Below are 18,086 nucleotides of genomic sequence, written 5' to 3'. Positions count from 1 at the left end.
AAAAAATTAGAGAGGGGGTGGGATGGTTAAAGAATAACCAGCAAATTTGATAATATGCTCCCAGACCATCTATTTGCAGTCACACTTGTTCAGATTTACGAGCATTCACTAACAGACACAATAACATTCGCAAATTGCGAGGCTATTTCTGGCTTCTTTTGACGTCATGAGTTGTCATGGCGATCGAGGAGGCTGACACAACGCTCGCTCCCATGCACACATGTATTGGTTGTCAGGGGGATGCAGTTGCCAAGGCTACGCTGCATCTTGATTGGCAGCTCAGACATGCTTCAGGTGGCTCTCTATTCCTAGCCGCCCCCCCTCCCTACCCCCTGTCTGAGGGAGGGTTCAGCACAAATAGGAGAGGCAGCATTCAGAGGAGTGTGGGAGCCCACTGGATACCTCCAGGCAGAACTTCGGCAGAAGACAGCAGCCCCATCCAAGGGCACAGAACACCAAGCTGAGGTAAGCAGGCAAACCAAAACCGTGCGGAGGCTGACATCACTCCACTGGTGAGGGTTGGTGGGAATGTGAGGGACTGGTGGAATTGTGAGGGGTGTATTGAGGGTGTGCAGTGTTGAGGTTGTGAGAGGTGCTTTGATTTGGGTTGTTAGAAGTGCAAAGGATGTAATCATGTGTGCTGGTGGCTTTGTGAGGGATGTACTGGTGAGGCTGGTAGATTTGCAAAGGTTGTATTGATGTAGCCAGTAGGTTTGTGAGGGGTGTACTGGTGATGGTGGTAGGTTTGTGAGGGGTGTACTGGTGTGTCTGGTGGGTTTGTGAGGGGTGTACTGGTGAGGCTGGTAGATTTGCAAAGGTTGTATTGGTGTAGCCAGTAGGTTTGTGAGGGGTGTACTGGTGATGGTGGTAGGTTTGTGAGGGGTGTACTGGTGTGTCTGGTGGGTTTGTGAGGGGTGTACTGGTGTGTCTGGTGGGTTTGTGAGGAGTGTACTGGTGTGGCTGGTGGGTTTGTGAGGGGTGTACTGGTGATGGTGGTAGGTTTGTGAGGGGTGTACTGGTGTGTCTGGTGGGTTTGTGAGGAGTGTACTGGTGTGGCTGGTGGGTTTGTGAGGGGTGTACTGGTGTGGCTGGTGGGTTTGTGAGGAGTGTACTGGTGTGGCTGGTGGGTTTGTGAGGGGTGTACTGGTGATGGTGGTAGGTTTGTGAGGGGTGTACTGGTGTGTCTGGTGGGTTTGTGAGGAGTGTACTGGTGTGGCTGATGGGTTTGTGAGGAGTGTACTGGTGATGGTGGTAGGTTTGTGAGGGGTGTACTGGTGTGGCTGGTGGGTTTGTGAGGGGTGTACTGGTGTGTCTGGTGGGTTTGTGAGGGGTGTACTGGTGATGGTGGTAGGTTTGTGAGGGGTGTACTGGTGTGGCTGGTGGGTTTGTGAGGGGTGTACTGGTGTGTCTGGTGGGTTTGTGAAGGGTGTACTGGTGATGGTGGTAGGTTTGTGAGGGGTGAACTGGTGTGTCTGGTGGGTTTGTGTGGGGTGTACTGGTGTGGCTGGTGGGTTTGTGAGGGGTGTACTGGTGATGGTGGTAGGTTTGTGAGGGGTGTACTGGTGTGTCTGGTGGGTTTGTGAGGAGTGTACTGGTGTGGCTGGTGGGTTTGTGAGGGGTGTACTGGTGATGGTGGTAGGTTTGTGAGGGGTGTACTGGTGTGTCTGGTGGGTTTGTGAGGAGTGTACTGGTGTGGCTGGTGGGTTTGTGAGGGGTGTACTGGTGTGGCTGGTGGGTTTGTGAGGAGTGTACTGGTGTGGCTGGTGGGTTTGTGAGGGGTGTACTGGTGATGGTGGTAGGTTTGTGAGGGGTGTACTGGTGTGTCTGGTGGGTTTGTGAGGAGTGTACTGGTGTGGCTGGTGGGTTTGTGAGGGGTGTACTGGTGTGGCTGGTGGGTTTGTGAGGGGTGTACTGGTGATGGTGGTAGGTTTGTGAGGGGTGTACTGGTGTGGCTGGTGGGTTTGTGAGGGGTGTACTGGTGTGTCTGGTGGGTTTGTGAGGGGTGTACTGGTGATGGTGGTAGGTTTGTGAGGGGTGCACTGGTGTGGCTGGTGGGTTTGTGAGGGGTGTACTGGTGATGGTGGTAGGTTTGTGAGGGGTGAACTGGTGTGTCTGGTGGGTTTGTGTGGGGTGTACTGGTGTGGCTGGTGGGTTTGTGTGGGGTGTACTGGTGTGTCTGGTGGGTTTGTGAGGGGTGTACTGGTGATGGTGGTAGGTTTGTGAGTGGTGCACTGGTGTGGCTGGTGGGTTTGTGAGGGGTATATTGGTGATGGCGGTAGGTTTGTGAGGGGTGTACTGGTGATGGTGGTAGGTTTGTGAGGGGTGTACTGGTGTGTCTGGTGGGTTTGTGTGGCGTGTACTGGTGTGGCTGGTGGGTTTGTGTGGGGTGTACTGGTGTGTCTGGTGGGTTTGTGAGGGTGTACAGGTGTGGCTGGTGGGTTTGTGAGGGGTGCACTGGTGTGGCTGGTGGGTTTGTGAGGGGTGTACTGGTGATGGTGGTAGGTTTGTGAGGGGTGTACTGGTGTGGCTGGTGGGTTTGTGAGGGGTGTACTGGTGTGGCTGGTGGGTTTGTGAGGAGTGTACTGGTGTGGCTGGTGGGTTTGTGAGGGGTGTACTGGTGTGGCTGGTGGGTTTGTGAGGAGTGTACTGGTGTGGCTGGTGGGTTTGTGAGGGGTGTACTGGTGTGGCTGGTGGGTTTGTGAAGGGTGTACTGGTGTGGCTGGTGGGTTTGTGAGGGGTGTACTGGTGATGGTGGTAGGTTTGTGAGGGGTGTACTGGTGTGTCTGGTGGGTTTGTGAGGGGTGTACTGGTGTGTCTGGTGGGTTTGTGAGGGGTGTACTGGTGTGGCTGGTGGGTTTGTGAGGAGTGTACTGGTGTGGCTGGTGGGTTTGTGAGGGGTGTACTGGTGATGGTGGTAGGTTTGTGAGGGGTGTACTGGTGTGTCTGGTGGGTTTGTGAGGGGTGTACTGGTGTGGCTGGTGGGTTTGTGAGGAGTGTACTGGTGTGGCTGGTGGGTTTGTGAGGGGTGTACTGGTGATGGTGGTAGGTTTGTGAGGGGTGTACTGGTGTGTCTGGTGGGTTTGTGAGGGGTGTACTGGTGTGGCTGGTAGGTTTGTGAGGGGTGTACTGGTGTGTCTGGTGGGTTTGTGAGGGGTGTACTGGTGTGGCTGGTGGGTTTGTGAGGAGTGTACTGGTGTGGCTGGTGGGTTTGTGAGGGGTGTACTGGTGATGGTGGTAGGTTTGTGAGGGGTATACTGGTGTGTCTGGTGGGTTTGTGAGGGGTGTACTGGTGATGGTGGTAGGTTTGTGAGGGGTGTACTGGTGTGTCTGGTGGATTTGTGTGGGGTGTACTGGTGTAGCTGGTGGGTTTGTGTGGGGTGTACTGGTGTGTCTGGTGGGTTTGTGAGGGGTGTACTGGTGATGGTGGTAGGTTTGTGAGTGGTGCACTGGTGTGGCTGGTGGGTTTGTGAGGGGTATATTGGTGATGGTGGTAGGTTTGTGAGGGGTGTACTGGTGATGGTGGTAGGTTTGTGAGGGGTGTACTGGTGTGTCTGGTGGGTTTGTGTGGGGTGTACTGGTGTGGCTGGTGGGTTAGTGTGGGGTGTACTGGTGTGTCTGGTGGGTTTGTGAGGGTGTACTGGTGATGGTGGTAGGTTTGTGAGGGGTGCACTGGTGTGGCTGGTGGGTTTGTGAGGAGTGTACTGGTGTGGCTGGTGGGTTTGTGAGGGGTGTACTGGTGTGGCTGGTGGGTTTGTGAGGAGTGTACTGGTGTGTCTGGTGGGTTTGTGAGGGTGTACTGGTGATGGTGGTAGGTTTGTGAGGGGTGCACTGGTGTGGCTGGTGGGTTTGTGAGTGGTGTACTGGTGTGGCTGGTGGGTTTGTGAGGAGTGTACTGGTGTGGCTGGTGGGTTTGTGAGGGGTGTACTGGTGATGGTGGTAGGTTTGTGAGGGGTGTACTGGTGTGCCTGGTGGGTTTGTGAGGGGTGTACTGGTGTGGCTGGTGGGTTTGTGAGGAGTGTACTGGTGTGGCTGGTGGGTTTGTGAGGGGTGTACTGGTGATGGTGGTAGGTTTGTGAGGGGTGTACTGGTGTGTCTGGTGGGTTTGTGAGGAGTGTACTGGTGTGGCTGGTGGGTTTGTGAGGGGTGTACTGGTGATGGTGGTAGGTTTGTGAAGGGTGTACTGGTGTGTCTGGTGGGTTTGTGAGGGGTGTACTGGTGTGGGTGGTAGGTTTGTGAGGAGTGTACTGGTGTGGCTGGTGGGTTTGTGAGGAGTGTACTGGTGTGGCTGGTGGGTTTGTGAGGGGTGTACTGGTGATGGTGGTAGGTTTGTGAGGGGTATACTGGTGATGGTGGTGGGTTTGTGAGGAGTGTACTGGTGTGGCTGGTGGGTTTGTGAGGGGTGTACTGGTGATGGTGGTAGGTTTGTGAGGGTGTACTGGTGTGTCTGGTGGGTTTGTGAGGGGTGTACTGGTGTGGCTGGTGGGTTTGTGAGGAGTGTACTGGTGTGGCTGGTGGGTTTGTGAGGGGTGTACTGGTGATGGTGGTAGGTTTGTGAGGGGTGTACTGGTGTGTCTGGTGGGTTTGTGAGGAGTGTACTGGTGTGGCTGGTGGGTTTGTGAGGGGTGTACTGGTGTGGCTGGTGGGTTTGTGAGGGGTGTACTGGTGATGGTGGTAGGTTTGTGAGGAGTGTACTGGTGTGGCTGGTGGGTTTGTGAGGGGTGTACTGGTGATGGTGGTAGGTTTGTGAGGGGTATACTGGTGATGGTGGTGGGTTTGTGAGGAGTGTACTGGTGTGGCTGGTGGGTTTGTGAGGGGTGTACTGGTGTGGCTGGTGGGTTTGTGTGGGGTGTACTGGTGTGTCTGGTGGGTTTGTGAGGGTGTACTGGTGATGGTGGTAGGTTTGTGAGGGGTGCACTGGTGTGGCTGGTGGGTTTGTGAGTGGTGTACTGGTGTGGCTGGTGGGTTTGTGAGGAGTGTACTGGTGTGGCTGGTGGGTTTGTGAGGGGTGTACTGGTGATGGTGGTAGGTTTGTGAGGGGTGTACTGGTGTGCCTGGTGGGTTTGTGAGGGGTGTACTGGTGTGTCTGGTGGGTTTGTGAGGAGTGTACTGGTGTGGCTGGTGGGTTTGTGAGGGGTGTACTGGTGATGGTGGTAGGTTTGTGAGGGGTGTACTGGTGTGTCTGGTGGGTTTGTGAGGGGTGTACTGGTGTGGCTGGTGGGTTTGTGAGGAGTGTACTGGTGTGTCTGGTGGGTTTGTGAGGGGTGTACTGGTGATGGTGGTAGGTTTGTGAGGGGTGCACTGGTGTGGCTGGTGGGTTTGTGAGGGATGTACTGGTGATGGTGGTAGGTTTGTGAGGGGTGTACTGGTGATGGTGGTAGGTTTGTGAGGGGTGTACTGGTGTGTCTGGTGGGTTTGTGAGCGGTGTACTGGTGATGGTGGTAGGTTTGTGAGCGGTGTACTGGTGATGGTGGTAGGTTTGTGAGGGGCGTACTGGTGTGACTGATGGGTTTATGAGGTGTGTATTGGTGATGGTGGTAGGTTTGTGAGGGGCGTACTGGTGTGACTGATGGGTTTATGAGGTGTGTATTGGTGTGGGTGGCAGGGTTGTGAGGGGTGTACTGGTGTGGCTGGTGGGTTTGTGAGGGATGTGCGGTTCTGTGTAGGAATATTCTCCTGAGTACTGTGGTACAGTGAGGAGTTTGTTATGGGGGCATATTTTTATTGGAGACTCTCCTCAAAGGCAAGTCTCTTGCCTCCAGAAGTTATCGTGCTTTACATATTTTATGTGTAGTACTGTGCTTTACATCCTGGTTCAAAGAAACATCTCGTTTCTATATTTATTATATGGTTATATATGTTATATACATGTATATAGTTAAATAATAATAAATTTGTCTTGGCTTGACTCAACTTTTAAAGCCACTCTGTACATTACTAATGCTCACTGGAGTTAGGCCAGACTGGGTTTATCTTATAGCAAAGTTGTAGATACTCAAAAAGTGTTTCTTGTTAAGGAAAAGAGGGAAGGAGAACATGATTAAAGAAAGGGAGAAAGAGAAAGAGGAAAAGAGTGAGAGAAAGAGAGGGGTGGAGAAGAATGAGGGGGGAGAGAAAACAGATAGAGAGAGAGAGAGGGAGAGAGAGAAGAGGGCGGGGAGAGAGAAACACTTAGGAAAGGGAAGTGAAAGTGGTGAGAATGAAATAGAAACAACAAACTAGACTGAAAATGAGAGGGAAATTGAAATGAGGCAGTCAGCAAGATGAAAGGAGGGAAAGGCAGAGAGTGGGTGGGAGGCCCCGAAGGATGGACAGAAAGGTGAAGACATTGTAAACCAGACTCTCATTCTGAGTAAGGTTAAACTTACTTACAGTATAATTTACACCTTACGGTATGTTAGTTGCAGAGGATAAAATAATTTCACAATAGCAGAGAAATAGACCATTAGTGTTAGGCTTCTCTCAGGCTTGTTTCTATACTCCTTTACCTCACGCTCACCCTTTTCCCACCCACCTGTTCATCTAACTTCTCATTAAACCTGTGCCAGTGACTCACCTCTGTTAGCACATTCTTCTCCCCAGTTTTTACATTCTTTTCCTGCAGAAACAAGCCCTCAACTCAATTTTGTTTTGAGCCAAAGATGGTCTGAGCTGAATCATAACTCTTTGAATCAGTACTTGTTCGCTGAAAGTTGGGAACAAAGCTTTGGGATGCGTCACTTTGTCAGAATTAGAATCAGATCAAATTTAATATCACTGACGTATGTCATGAAATCTGCTGTTTTGCAGCAGCAGTACAGTGCAAGGCATGAAAAGAGTTAGTTTGATGGCTCTGGGTGTGGAGGCAAGTCATTTGAAAGGGAGTTTTTGGAACCGGCCAGCAGCCCTGAGTGCCAGATATTCAAGGGGGAGCCCACACAAGAAGGTTTATCTCCTTAACTAAGGAAGAATGTGCTGGCACTGGAGAGGGTCCAGAGGTGATTAACGTGAATGAACCCAGGAATGAAAGGATTAATGAATGAAGAGCATTTAATGGCTCTCGGCTTGTAGTTGCTGGAGTCTAGAAGAATGAATGGGATTTCATTGAAACCTATCGAATATTGAAAGGCCTATTAAATGTGCAGAGGATGTTTCCTATAGTGGGAGAGTCTAAGAACAGAGGCCACAGCCTCAAAATAGAGGACATCCCTTTAGAACAGAGATGAGGAGGAATTTCTTTACCCAGAGGGTGGTGAATCCATGGAATTCATTGCCACCAATGGCTGTGGAGGCCAGGTCATTGGATATATTTAAAACAGAGGTTGCTGGGTTATTGATTAGTGAGAGTGTCAAAGTTTACAGGGAGAAGGTAGCAAAATGGGGTTGAGAAGACTCGATGGGTCAAATGGCCTAATTCTGCTCCATAAATTAGAAATCCACTGTATTTTCAAAGCTGTCATTGTACCTGCCTCAACCACTTCCTCTGACAACTCATTCAACATACACATCATCCTTCTATGAAACCTCCTCACTGCACGTACACGACTTCTTCATGAAGAGAGTGACTCTTCCTTTCCTTGAGAAGATTGAGGCGAGTGAGGCTCTCCCCGGCCCCAGCCATTTCAATCAAACTATACAACAGCACCACGGAGAATGTCCTGACCAGCTGCATCACTCTCTGTATGGGAATTGCAAGACATCTGACCACAAATCCCTACAAAGGATTGCAAGGACTGAGAAGATCCTTGGGGTCTCTCTTCCACACATCCAGCAATATTTATCAGGAGCGCTGTGTACACAGGGCTCTCAGCATTGTCAATGATCCCTCCTACCCGTCCAGCAATCTCCTTGACCCCCCACCATCAGGCAGGAGATACCGAGGCTTAGGACAAGAACAGTTAGGATAGGAAATAGCTTCTTCCCCCAGGCTGTAAGAATATTGAACACCCCACTATCATGGATGAACCTCATCATACTGTCTCATCACGTATGAAGCCTCAGTAGTGTTATACTGTTTACTTTTTAACTTGATCACCTATGCACGTTATTATTTGTAAATTTACTTGTGGTAATATTACTTTACCTGTTGTGTGGGTGAGTTAGTTGTGCACGTTGGTCCGGAGGAGTGTTGTTTGATTTGGCGGTATACATGTGTACAGTTGAATGACAATAAACTGAACTTGAACTTGAATTTGAAATCTCTCCCTCTCACCTTAAACCTTTGCCCTCCAGTTCTTGATTTCTCTATGCTGGTTAAAAGCCTGTGCACATTCACGCTATCTCTGCCCCTCATAGACTTATACACCTGTATAAGATCACCCCTCATTCTCCTATATACCAAGGAATAACATCTGACCTCCAGATTTAGATTTATTTATCAAATGTACATTGAAACATACAGTGAAATGCTTCATTTGCATTAATAACCATCACAACCAAGGATGTGCAGGTGTCACTACACATTCTGACACCAACATAGCATGCCCACAACGTTCAGCAAAACAACACAAGCAACAACATCAATGCCAACAACAGAAAAACAAGCCCTTCTCCAACCCCCCCCCCCCCCCCACTCACACAGAGGGCAGGACAACCTTGGTTCTGAGCCAGAGAAGAAGATCTCTGAACGCATGACACATTGCACCATGAAGTGAATGGGCTTTAGAAGACCACGTACTTTCACTCTGTGGCCACTGAGGGCATTCTCCCAGGTAATTTATTCCACGACCTCTACTCTTCCCAGATTTTAGCAACCACCTACACAGTCAAGCAGCTCGTGTCTTGTATGCCACCAAGGACTCTAGCAGATTTCTGCAGATGCACCATGGAGAGCGTTCTGACTGGTTGCATCACCAATGATATGGAGTCGCGCTGCACAGGATCAGGAAAAAGATGGAGAGGGTTGTGGACCCAGCAAGCTGCATTATGGGCACAAGCCTCCCCACCATTTGACCTATTCAATGGCAATATCAATCATTCAGGACATGCCCTCTTCTCATTAATACCATCAGGGAGGAGGCACAGGAGCCTGAAGACCCATACTCAACGTTTTAGGAACAGCCTCTAAGACTCCACCATCAGATTTCAGAACAGTCTATGAACTCACCTTTCTATTCCTCTTTGCACTATTTATTGTTATTGTAACTTGTAATAATTCGTTGTAACTGCCACAAAAATACAAATGTCAGTGCCAATTAACCTGATTCTGGTTCTGAAGGTAGACTGAAAGATCCAAGGTTGCGCAGTCTGGGAGGATGGGAGTCGCGGGTACTCGCTGCCGGACGGGAGAGGGGAGAGGGGAGAGGCAAATACGCAGAAGGTTAATAGAAGTGTCTCAGCGTGCATTTGTTTCTCTCTCGGAGTGATTCAGGATCAGGTTTATTATCACTGACGTGTATGCAGTAAAATGTGTTGTTTTGCGGCGGCAGTACACACTACAAAACATAAACAAAATGCTACAAGTTACAATTTATTCTACAAGAACGCTGTTTCCAGATCAGTGCACAGTGGAAAATAAACTACAGAAAGGGCAGGAGTAAGTTACAGAAATAGTGTAAGGAAGGCGGAATGAATCTTACTTCTGCCTCGGTGGGAGGAGTTCTTTTTCATGATTGGGTAACATTAGGGGAAAGAAAGCATTGCAACAGCTTAGATAACTCCTGCTGACCGGACAGATCTACTTTCGAGGAAGGAGAATTATATACTCGGAACTGTGGCGATTGACGATATTTTTGCGCTGGAACCCCGAACCAGCAGTGGTGGAGGAAGACGAAGAGAGTCGTGAGTTTGCCTTTTTCCCTTCAGTCTCTTTAGTGATCAAAACTTAGTTTTATCCAAAATGTTGATTCAGCAGCCAAGTGAAGCGGGGAGACTAAGTAAGTTTGAACTAACGGCGAGTTTATGTGAGGGAGAATGCGGGGAGTAATAAGACTGCGTTTTAATTAGATACCGACTGGCACATGTTTGGGAAGGAGGCGAGATTGAGTTTAATGGAAACTTATGTGGATGTTTGTAGCCTTGGCTGGTTGTAGCGTAAATTCTTCACAAAGAGTGTCGGTGAGCTGCCAGGGTTTGTGTCAAGTGGCCGACCTGTTCTGGGGAAATACCTCAGTGTCCAGTCCTCAAGAAATACTGGCCACTCGTGTTGGTGGGTTGGGGTCGAATCCCCAGTATCCTGGGGGCTCTCGTTAACGTGACTGTTGTGTATTAAACAGAGAACGGTGATGCTGGCAAAGACTTTTAACTTATAGAATCTTCCAAGTGACTCCTAACTCTAGTTAATTATCACTTATTTGCATTTATTATTATTACCTGTGCGCTGTCGTACTTATTCTAACCTAATGTATAATTACCATTTTTACTACAAATTATCTAGACACATGAACTGCGGTAAAAGTAGAAAATTCTGGAAATACACAATAGGTCGGGCAGCTTCTGCGGAATAAAAATACGGTTAACGTATCAGGTGGAACACTCTTGATCAGTAAATTGAAAAGTTAAATTCTTTCGCTCTTCATAGACTGACCCTTTGTTTCCAACATTTCCTGCTTTATTACAGATTTCCAGAATATGGTGGTCCTGTTTATTTTCAGAAAACTTAACAATGATTTATCGGAATCTATTGCCCATAAAATAATTAAGCTTGCTGTAATATTTATTACAAGATTCCTTGGCTTTATTACAATAACATCACCTCGAGTACCTCACCTTAACTCCCGTAACAGTGTACTCTCTCTAATTACTCCCATTACTGCCGATTCTTCGATATCCAATGTCGTAATTGCTCTAATATAACGGCCGTTACTGTATTTTCTGTAATATTTATTGACCACTAGCCACGACCACAGCTTAACTCGCGTTTACACTGCCCCAGAATATGTGTGGGTCCCGTATCAGCCTCTTCAGCGACCTGAGGACCCATCAATAGGCAACCCCTTGAGAAAACATCATACACGACTTGAGTGATCACATTACTATTTCTGTTATATGCAATTTAACACACCAACAAACTTTGAGTAAGGTTTCAACTTTGATTTTCATACCAGCTAAGTTGATGTATGTAATATATTATTCCCATTTATTATCATATTACTCTAATATAAGTCTGATTCAGTATATAACTTCAAGTGGGTGTAAATCAGACTTTCCTCTGACTCACTTGGTTAAATTGAGAAGAAGAAGATTCCTTCCCCATCAGATTTTCCCAGAGATGCTGTGAAAGGGGTTTTAGGTAGCAGCTATTACTTGGCGTAGTCTGAACAATACAGCTGAATTTAGATCGAAAATAGTATCCCTACTGAGAATTACAACAGGCTTTCATTGTCCAAACCTCTCAGCTGGAAATATTTTGCCAATGACTGCTGGCTCAAGGAGTTTCTAACCTGCTATTATCAGATGGTTGAACAATAAGATGGACTCTTGACCTCACAATCTACTTTGTTATGATCTTGCCAGTTGTTACACTTTATTCTGCATTGTTATTGTTTTACCTTGTTCTTCCTCAAAGTGTTGTGTAATGAATTGATCTGTATGAAAACACTTTCCCTGTACATTGGTCCCCGTGACAATGATACACCAATATCAATAACTCAATGACCTGATGTAAGATTACCTCATCTGTTTGAACTGTACGCAAGACAATTGTTTCACTGTCTTTTGGTCGACATGACAATCATAAACCTACTCCAATATTCTCAGTGTAACCCAATATTTGTCAACTGCATTGTTGACAGGAAAGTTGGTCTCAAAAGCTGCCAATCATTCAGCTGGACGGAAGTCCGAGATTCAAGCTATATCTCATAATTCTTAATCAAAATTATTAAATGCCATGACTTGGTAATTGAAGAGAACTGCAACAGATCTCTCAGTTTCAGTTTATTTTGATAAATAATGTAGGTTTGATTGATGAAGTGGGCTGTTGACCTCACAATCCACCTGGTTATGATCTTGCAGTTTATTGCTCAGCTGCACTGCAGTTTCTCTGACTAGCCCCATTTACACTGTTGTGGTTCATGAATTGGCAATTGAGATGCCTGCTGAGATGATTTTTAGGTATTGTGAGAGCACCTGCCTCATTTGTTACATTCCCTTAAATATAACAGTTAACAGAAGTTTGGATAGGCACATGGATGAAGAACCATAGAGGGCCATGCTCTGGGTATAGGTAAATGGGGTTAGGCAGAAGACCAGGATGGCATTGACTAGAAGAGCCAAAGGGCCTGTTTCTCTGCTGTCCTATAACTCTATGGCACCATTTCATCAGGCAATGTATTCCCGATTCCAGCCACATTTGTGTGAAAATCTCCCCTTCTCTAAATTTCCTGCTTCTTTCTTTCTACTTAGTTCCTCTTGTTTTAGACACCCCCATTAAAAAACCCTCATAGGTTTCTACCTCTGTCAGGTCACCCCTTCAGCATCCTGCACTTCAGGAAACAAACACAGCCTATCCGGGCTCGCCTTATAACTGATACGTTCCAATCCAGTCAATATCTTGGCGAACCTTCTCCGCACCTCTCCGGTGTGATTACATCTTTCCACTAGTGTGGTGATCAGAACTGCACACAGTACCCCAGGTATGGCCTAACCAGTGCATGATTGTGCCTGCTTTCGTATCCTACACAACAGCCAATAAAGGCACGCACCTCATATCGTTTCTAAACCACCCTATTTACTCACATTGACATTTCAAGATATATGTAATTTAAAAAATAAGTTTATTTATGATATATCAGCTTCTATTTTAATCATAGATGTGTGATACAAGAGACTGCAAAAGTTGCAGTCTGGAGCAATAGACAGAGCATTGGAAGAACTCAGTGGGTCAGGCAGCGGCTGTGGAGGAAATGGAGTGTTGATCGATATTCCTCATCTGGACTCAGTCTCAGTCTCAGATTCTCACATTAAAGAGAAATGTGATCTAAGTGACTTTGACTGTGGAATGATTGTTGGTGTTTGGGTACCTCAGTCCTGGGATTTTCACACAGTCTCGATTGTTTACAGAGAATGATGTGATAAAAAAGCACCCAGTGAGTGACAGTTCTGTGGGTGAAAATGCCTCGTTAAAGAGAGAGGTCAGAGGCAAATGGCCAGTCTGGTGCAAACTGACAGGAAGGTAGCAGTAATTCAAATAACCACACGTTACAACAGTGGTGTGCAGAAGAGCATTTCTGAATGTAGAGCACATCAAATCTTGTAGTAGATGGGCTACAGCAGCAGAAGACCGCAAAGATATGCTCATCTGAGGAGGTACCTGACAAAGTGGCCACTGAGTGTATGTGTGTTTCATTCTTTATTTTGTACCACATAACCTTTTAAAAGTTTATTTTAAAATAATGTGCTTTCTGTTTCCTGTTTTGTTGTCTGTAAGAACCACTCAGCCTTTCACCTGCCGTGCCCTGCATCACCCCTCCGTTTCACTTCTTTATACTGCCTATCTCTGTTCTACATTCTCAGAGTCTCGACATGAATCAACAAGCGTCCCTTTCCTTCCACAAATATTGTCTGACCTGTTGGGGGCAGGAGGTGCAGAAGCCTGAAGTCTTGCACTGCTAGGTTCAAACCAGCTCCTTCCCTTCAACCATTCTGGTCTTCATTCATCTGGCACTACCTCAATGTGGCAACACTGTGACTACTTTGCATTGCAATGGTTGTTCTAATTGTGTTCTTTCTTGTGTAATTCAGTATAATTTTTGCTTAGCTTATGTTTTTCTTGTGAATGCTGCATATCTGATGCTATGTGCCTGTGAAGCTGCTGCAAGAAAGTTTTTCATTGCACCTGTACATTGTTTACCTGACAGTAAACTCAACTTTGACTTTGAGTTCCTTCAGCAGTTTGTTTAATGCTCCAGGTTCCAACATCTCCAGCCTGTGAGAGTTATTTGATGTGGTTTTCTACTTGGCCCAGTTGATACCTGCCACTCACAAAACGCTGGAGGAACTCAGCAAGTCAGGCAGCATCCATGGAAGTGAATAACCAGTCGATGTTTCGGTCAGAGACTTATCTTCAGGAGTGGAAAGGAAGGGGGAGGGCACTACAATAAAAGGTGGGGGGTTGGAAGGAAGAGATAACTAGCTAGAAGTCAGGTGGGTGGGAATGGTAAAGGGTAGAGAAGAAGGAATCTGATAGGAGAGGAGAGTGGACCATGGGAGAAAGGGAAGAAAGAGCAGCACCAAGGGGGAGATGATAGGTAGCTGAGGAGAAGAGGTAAGAGGCTAGAGTGGGAAATAGCAGAAGAGGAAGGGAGAGGGAAGAAGGAAATAAAATCACCAGAGATTGGAAAAATCAATACTCATGCCATCAGGTTGGAGGCTACCTAGATGGAATACGAGGTGTTGCTCCTCCACCCTGAGAGTGGCTTCGTCCTGGCAAAAGAGGAGGCCAAGGACTGGCTTGTTAGAACAGGAATGGGGATAGGAATTAAAATGGTTGGCCACCGGGAAGTTACATTTTTGGCAGCTGGACAGAGGTGCCTGGCAAAGCCGTCCCTCAATTTATGTTGGATCTCACCAGTGTAGAGGCCACATCAGGAGCACCAGATTCAATAGACGACCTCAACAGATTCACAGGTTGCCTCACCTGTAAAGACTTTTTGGGGCCTTGTACTGTGGTAAGGGAGGGGGTAAATGATCAGGTGTAGCCTGCAGGGATGTATACAAGGAAGGAGATTAGTGGTGAGGGCCAACTGGACAAGGGAATCACAGAGGGTGTGATCCCTGTGGAAAACTGAAAGTCGGTGGAAGGTACAGGTGTGTCTGGTATTTGGATCTTGTTGAAGATGGTGGAAGTTACAAAGATGATATGTTGGATGCAAAGGCTCATGGGGTGATAGGTGCAAAGATGGTGTGAGCGGGAATGTCTGGGAAATAGAAGAGAAGTCAGTGAGGGCAGTATCAATGGTGGAGGAAGGGAAACCCCTGCCTTTGAAGAAGGAGGACATCTCTGATGTCTTAGAAAGGAAAGCCTCATCCTGGGAACAGATGAAGGAATTGAGAAAAGGGAATAGCATTTTTACAGGAGACAGGATGGGAAGAGGTATAGTCCAGATAACTGTGGGAATCGGTAGTTTTATAAAAAGATGTCAGTGGACAGTTTGTCTTCAGAGATCGAGACAGAGAGATTTGATGAAGGGAAGAAGGGTATCAGAATTTCGATACATGCAAAAGAGTTGGATGACAAACACGCCACTGATCAGTTCTGGCCGCCTCATTATAGGAAGGATGTAGAAACTTTAGAGAGGGTGCAGAGGAGATTTACAAAGATGCTGCCTGGTTTAGAGAGTATGTCTTATGAGGAAAGATTGAGCAAGCTATGGGCTTTGGCCTTTGGAACAAAGGAGGATGACAGGCGATTTGATAGATGTATATGATGATAAGAAGCGTAGATGGAGTGGAATCTGGCACCTTTTTCCCAGGGCAGCAATATGAGAGGACGTAGTTTTAAAGTGGGAGGAGGAAATTATAAGGGGATGTCAGAAGTAGGATTTTTCTACCCAGAGAGTCGTGGGTGCGATGAACGCCCAACCGAAGTTGGTGATAGAGGCAGATACATTAGCGACATTTAAGAGATTCTTAGTTAAGCATATGGATGAAAGAAAAATGGAGGGCTATGTGGGAAGGAAGTGTTGGAGTAGGCTTAAAGGCTGTGATTCTTAAGGACTTGTGCTAATATTATTTTGTGACATGTACAGGATTTTAACTACATGTCATGTGTGTGACTGTTATTACCACAGGCAGCTATGGAGGCAGGTCGTTGGGTGTATTTAAGGCAGAGCTTGATAGGCTCTTGATTGGACACGGCATGTAAAGTTATGGGGAGAAGGCCGGGGAGTGGGGTAGAGGAGAGGGAGAAAAAGGATCAACCATGATTAAATGGTGGAGCAGTCTTGATAGGCCAAATGGCCTAATTCTACACCTATGTCTTATATTCACTACGTTTTGCACATTGGCCCCACAGGAATGCTAATTTGTTTAGCAGTATATAGGTGTATGGCTGAATGACAATAAACTTGAACTTGAATTTGAAGTAAGCCTTAGGGAATAATGTATAGCATTCTAACCATCTATTTTTCTATGTTATTTTAACAGATCCCTTGTTCAACATTGAGCCCTTCTATCAGAGACAGGCATTTCCATCAGTCAGGATGGACGTGTCTGCAGCCAAGCCTTGCCAGGAGGTAAGAGAAGTGAGGGCAGACCAACTCCAGGAAAATGAGCCCCGCCCACGTTCGCTGGAGCTGTGTGGCCCACACGTGTCCTTCACCGAAGAAGCCATGTCCCTGCTCAGCACCAACAGCCTCTTGGCCAGATCCCTGCTGGGCATGAGGCAGGCCAAGCCCAAGGATACCAGCTCCGCCAACCGGAGGAAGCGAGAGTTCATCCCAGAAGAGAAAAAGGATAGCAGCTACTGGGACAAGCGTAAGAAGAACAATGAGGCAGCCAAGCGGTCCCGTGAGAAGCGGCGGGTCAACGACATGGTCCTTGAGCAGAGGGTCCTTGCCTTACTGGAAGAAAATGCCAGACTGAAAGCTGAGCTCTTGGCTCTGAAGTTCAGGTTTGGTATCATAAAGGACCCTGCAGAGATGCCAGTCACTCCAAGTAATCCATCATCTCTCTGCTGCACAAATGGCATCCAAGGACCTCTTGCAGCCATGGCTGTGAATGGTTATGTTGCTCATCCTGTGGATAATAAAAGCTTCCCACCTAATAACCAGCAGGGAGGGGTATCTATTGGGGCAGAAGCACAAGAGTCCAGTGTGGTGTCTGAGGATTCTGGTATCTCCACCCCTGGAAGTTCCAACATTGGAAGTCCTGTCTTTTTTGATGACCATCTGAGTGACCAAGGCAAGTTATCCCCGAACCGCGAGGACCACTTTGAAGCTCAGCTCTCTTCCCCTAGTGACGTGGAGGTGGACCTTGCTAGAATAGGCTCCAATGAGAACACTAAGCCAGCGAGATCCCAAGAAAGAATGGACATGGTGAAATCTTTGCCCCATAAGCTCCGGTTTAAGATAGGAGCTGGGGTGGAAGAGAGCACTGAGGTTGATTTGAGGCTAAGAGTTTTTCAAATGGCAGTGGGTAATTCCACCCCCAGAACTCTTCCGGAACAGTTAGCTGGTCAGGTCAGCGATCAACTGCAAGGGTGTTATACCAACACTGTAATGCCTCACTCTGACAAGGGCTCCAGGGCTGGCTTGTCTCCACCTTCTTGGAGAGCCCACGTTGGAGCCCAGGGTGGTGGCCAAGCAATTTCAAACTGCCCAAAGAACCATCCAAACGAGGACTCCAGCATCAAATCTGAAAACAGCATCCTCAGGAATCAGCTTGCTTCACTCTCTGCTGAGGTCGCTCAGCTCAAAAAGATGTTTTCTCAACAAAGATGTTCCAATTTCAAATAACACGGGTCATCGTCGATATTTGTACGTTGTTAATTTGATTTGCCTCTCACTTCATAATTAAGTTATTTGCATAAAACTAAGCCCATGCAAATATTTATTGTTTGTCCTTGTGAATGGATTTAAATGCGTGTAAATATATTTTTACTTTATTTTTTAATCAGCCATTGGTGTTGTAATAAATCCTTTATGACCAATTTAGGAATGGAAGTTCTTCACACTGAAAAATGTTCTTGGTCCTCTGCTGCAGTCTTTAAAACGTTTGGGGACTCAGCTATGATCTGTCCACGGATTGTTGGAAAGTCCTTTCACTGTGAAATGAGTTGAGAACATCTGTATCTTAACTATGCTCTGTTAAATGGTTTGATGGTTTGCAGATAGATAAATCTCCAGCCAGACAAAAAGTGAAGAGGTTTAAATGATTATCAACACTGTATACACTAGAACATGATCAATATTGGGGTGCTCCTTTGCAGATTGAGCGATTAAGCTCTATTTAGTGGGTGCAGGATGTCCACCTGACTATCTATTGTGCCCAGAAGCTGCATCAATTGGCTCCCTGTCATTATATTCTGAGAGTGGATATATGGTGGACAAGTGGCTAGGATATGGGTCAACGTTTGTCATGAGCATTGGTGAGCTGGTGGTGTTGCATGCTCATCCAAGCCTACCAAACTGCCCTTCTTTTTACAGTCCCTTAGATTATAAGATGCTTCTACC

The 18,086-nt window shown here is 47.0% G+C and overlaps 1 protein-coding gene across 3 annotated transcripts; it reads left to right on the top strand.

Annotated features, from left to right (window-relative positions):
* Positions 1-341: 341 nt before the first annotated feature.
* On the top strand, positions 342-17,563 carry nfil3-6 (nuclear factor, interleukin 3 regulated, member 6). Of its 3 annotated transcripts, none has more exons than XM_073069053.1 (2): positions 342-465; positions 16,060-17,563. In XM_073069053.1, exon 2 carries the CDS (start codon positions 16,116-16,118, stop codon positions 17,367-17,369), a length of 1,254 nt encoding a protein of 417 aa, XP_072925154.1. In that variant the 5' UTR covers positions 342-465; positions 16,060-16,115; the 3' UTR covers positions 17,370-17,563. The 3 variants fall into 3 exon arrangements, with proteins under 3 accessions (XP_072925154.1, XP_072925152.1, XP_072925153.1); XM_073069051.1 differs by lacking the exon at positions 342-465 and adding an exon at positions 9,341-9,851; XM_073069052.1 differs by lacking the exon at positions 342-465 and adding an exon at positions 9,343-9,756.
* Positions 17,564-18,086: the final 523 nt, after the last annotated feature.

This window comes from Hemitrygon akajei, chromosome 16 (genome assembly GCF_048418815.1).
Source record: "Hemitrygon akajei chromosome 16, sHemAka1.3, whole genome shotgun sequence".
Classification (NCBI taxonomy): domain Eukaryota; kingdom Metazoa; phylum Chordata; class Chondrichthyes; order Myliobatiformes; family Dasyatidae; genus Hemitrygon; species Hemitrygon akajei.
This window is presented reverse-complemented; position numbering and strand designations above follow the sequence as displayed.

Excerpts from the sequence above, each read along its gene's own strand:
- nfil3-6 (XM_073069051.1), top strand. The coding sequence starts at position 9,815 with ATGTTGATTCAGCAGCCAAGTGAAGCGGGGAGACTAA. Across the intron at positions 9,852-16,059 it reads AAGTGAAGCGGGGAGACTAA|ATCCCTTGTTCAACATTGAG; the intron begins GTAAGTTTGAAC and ends TTATTTTAACAG.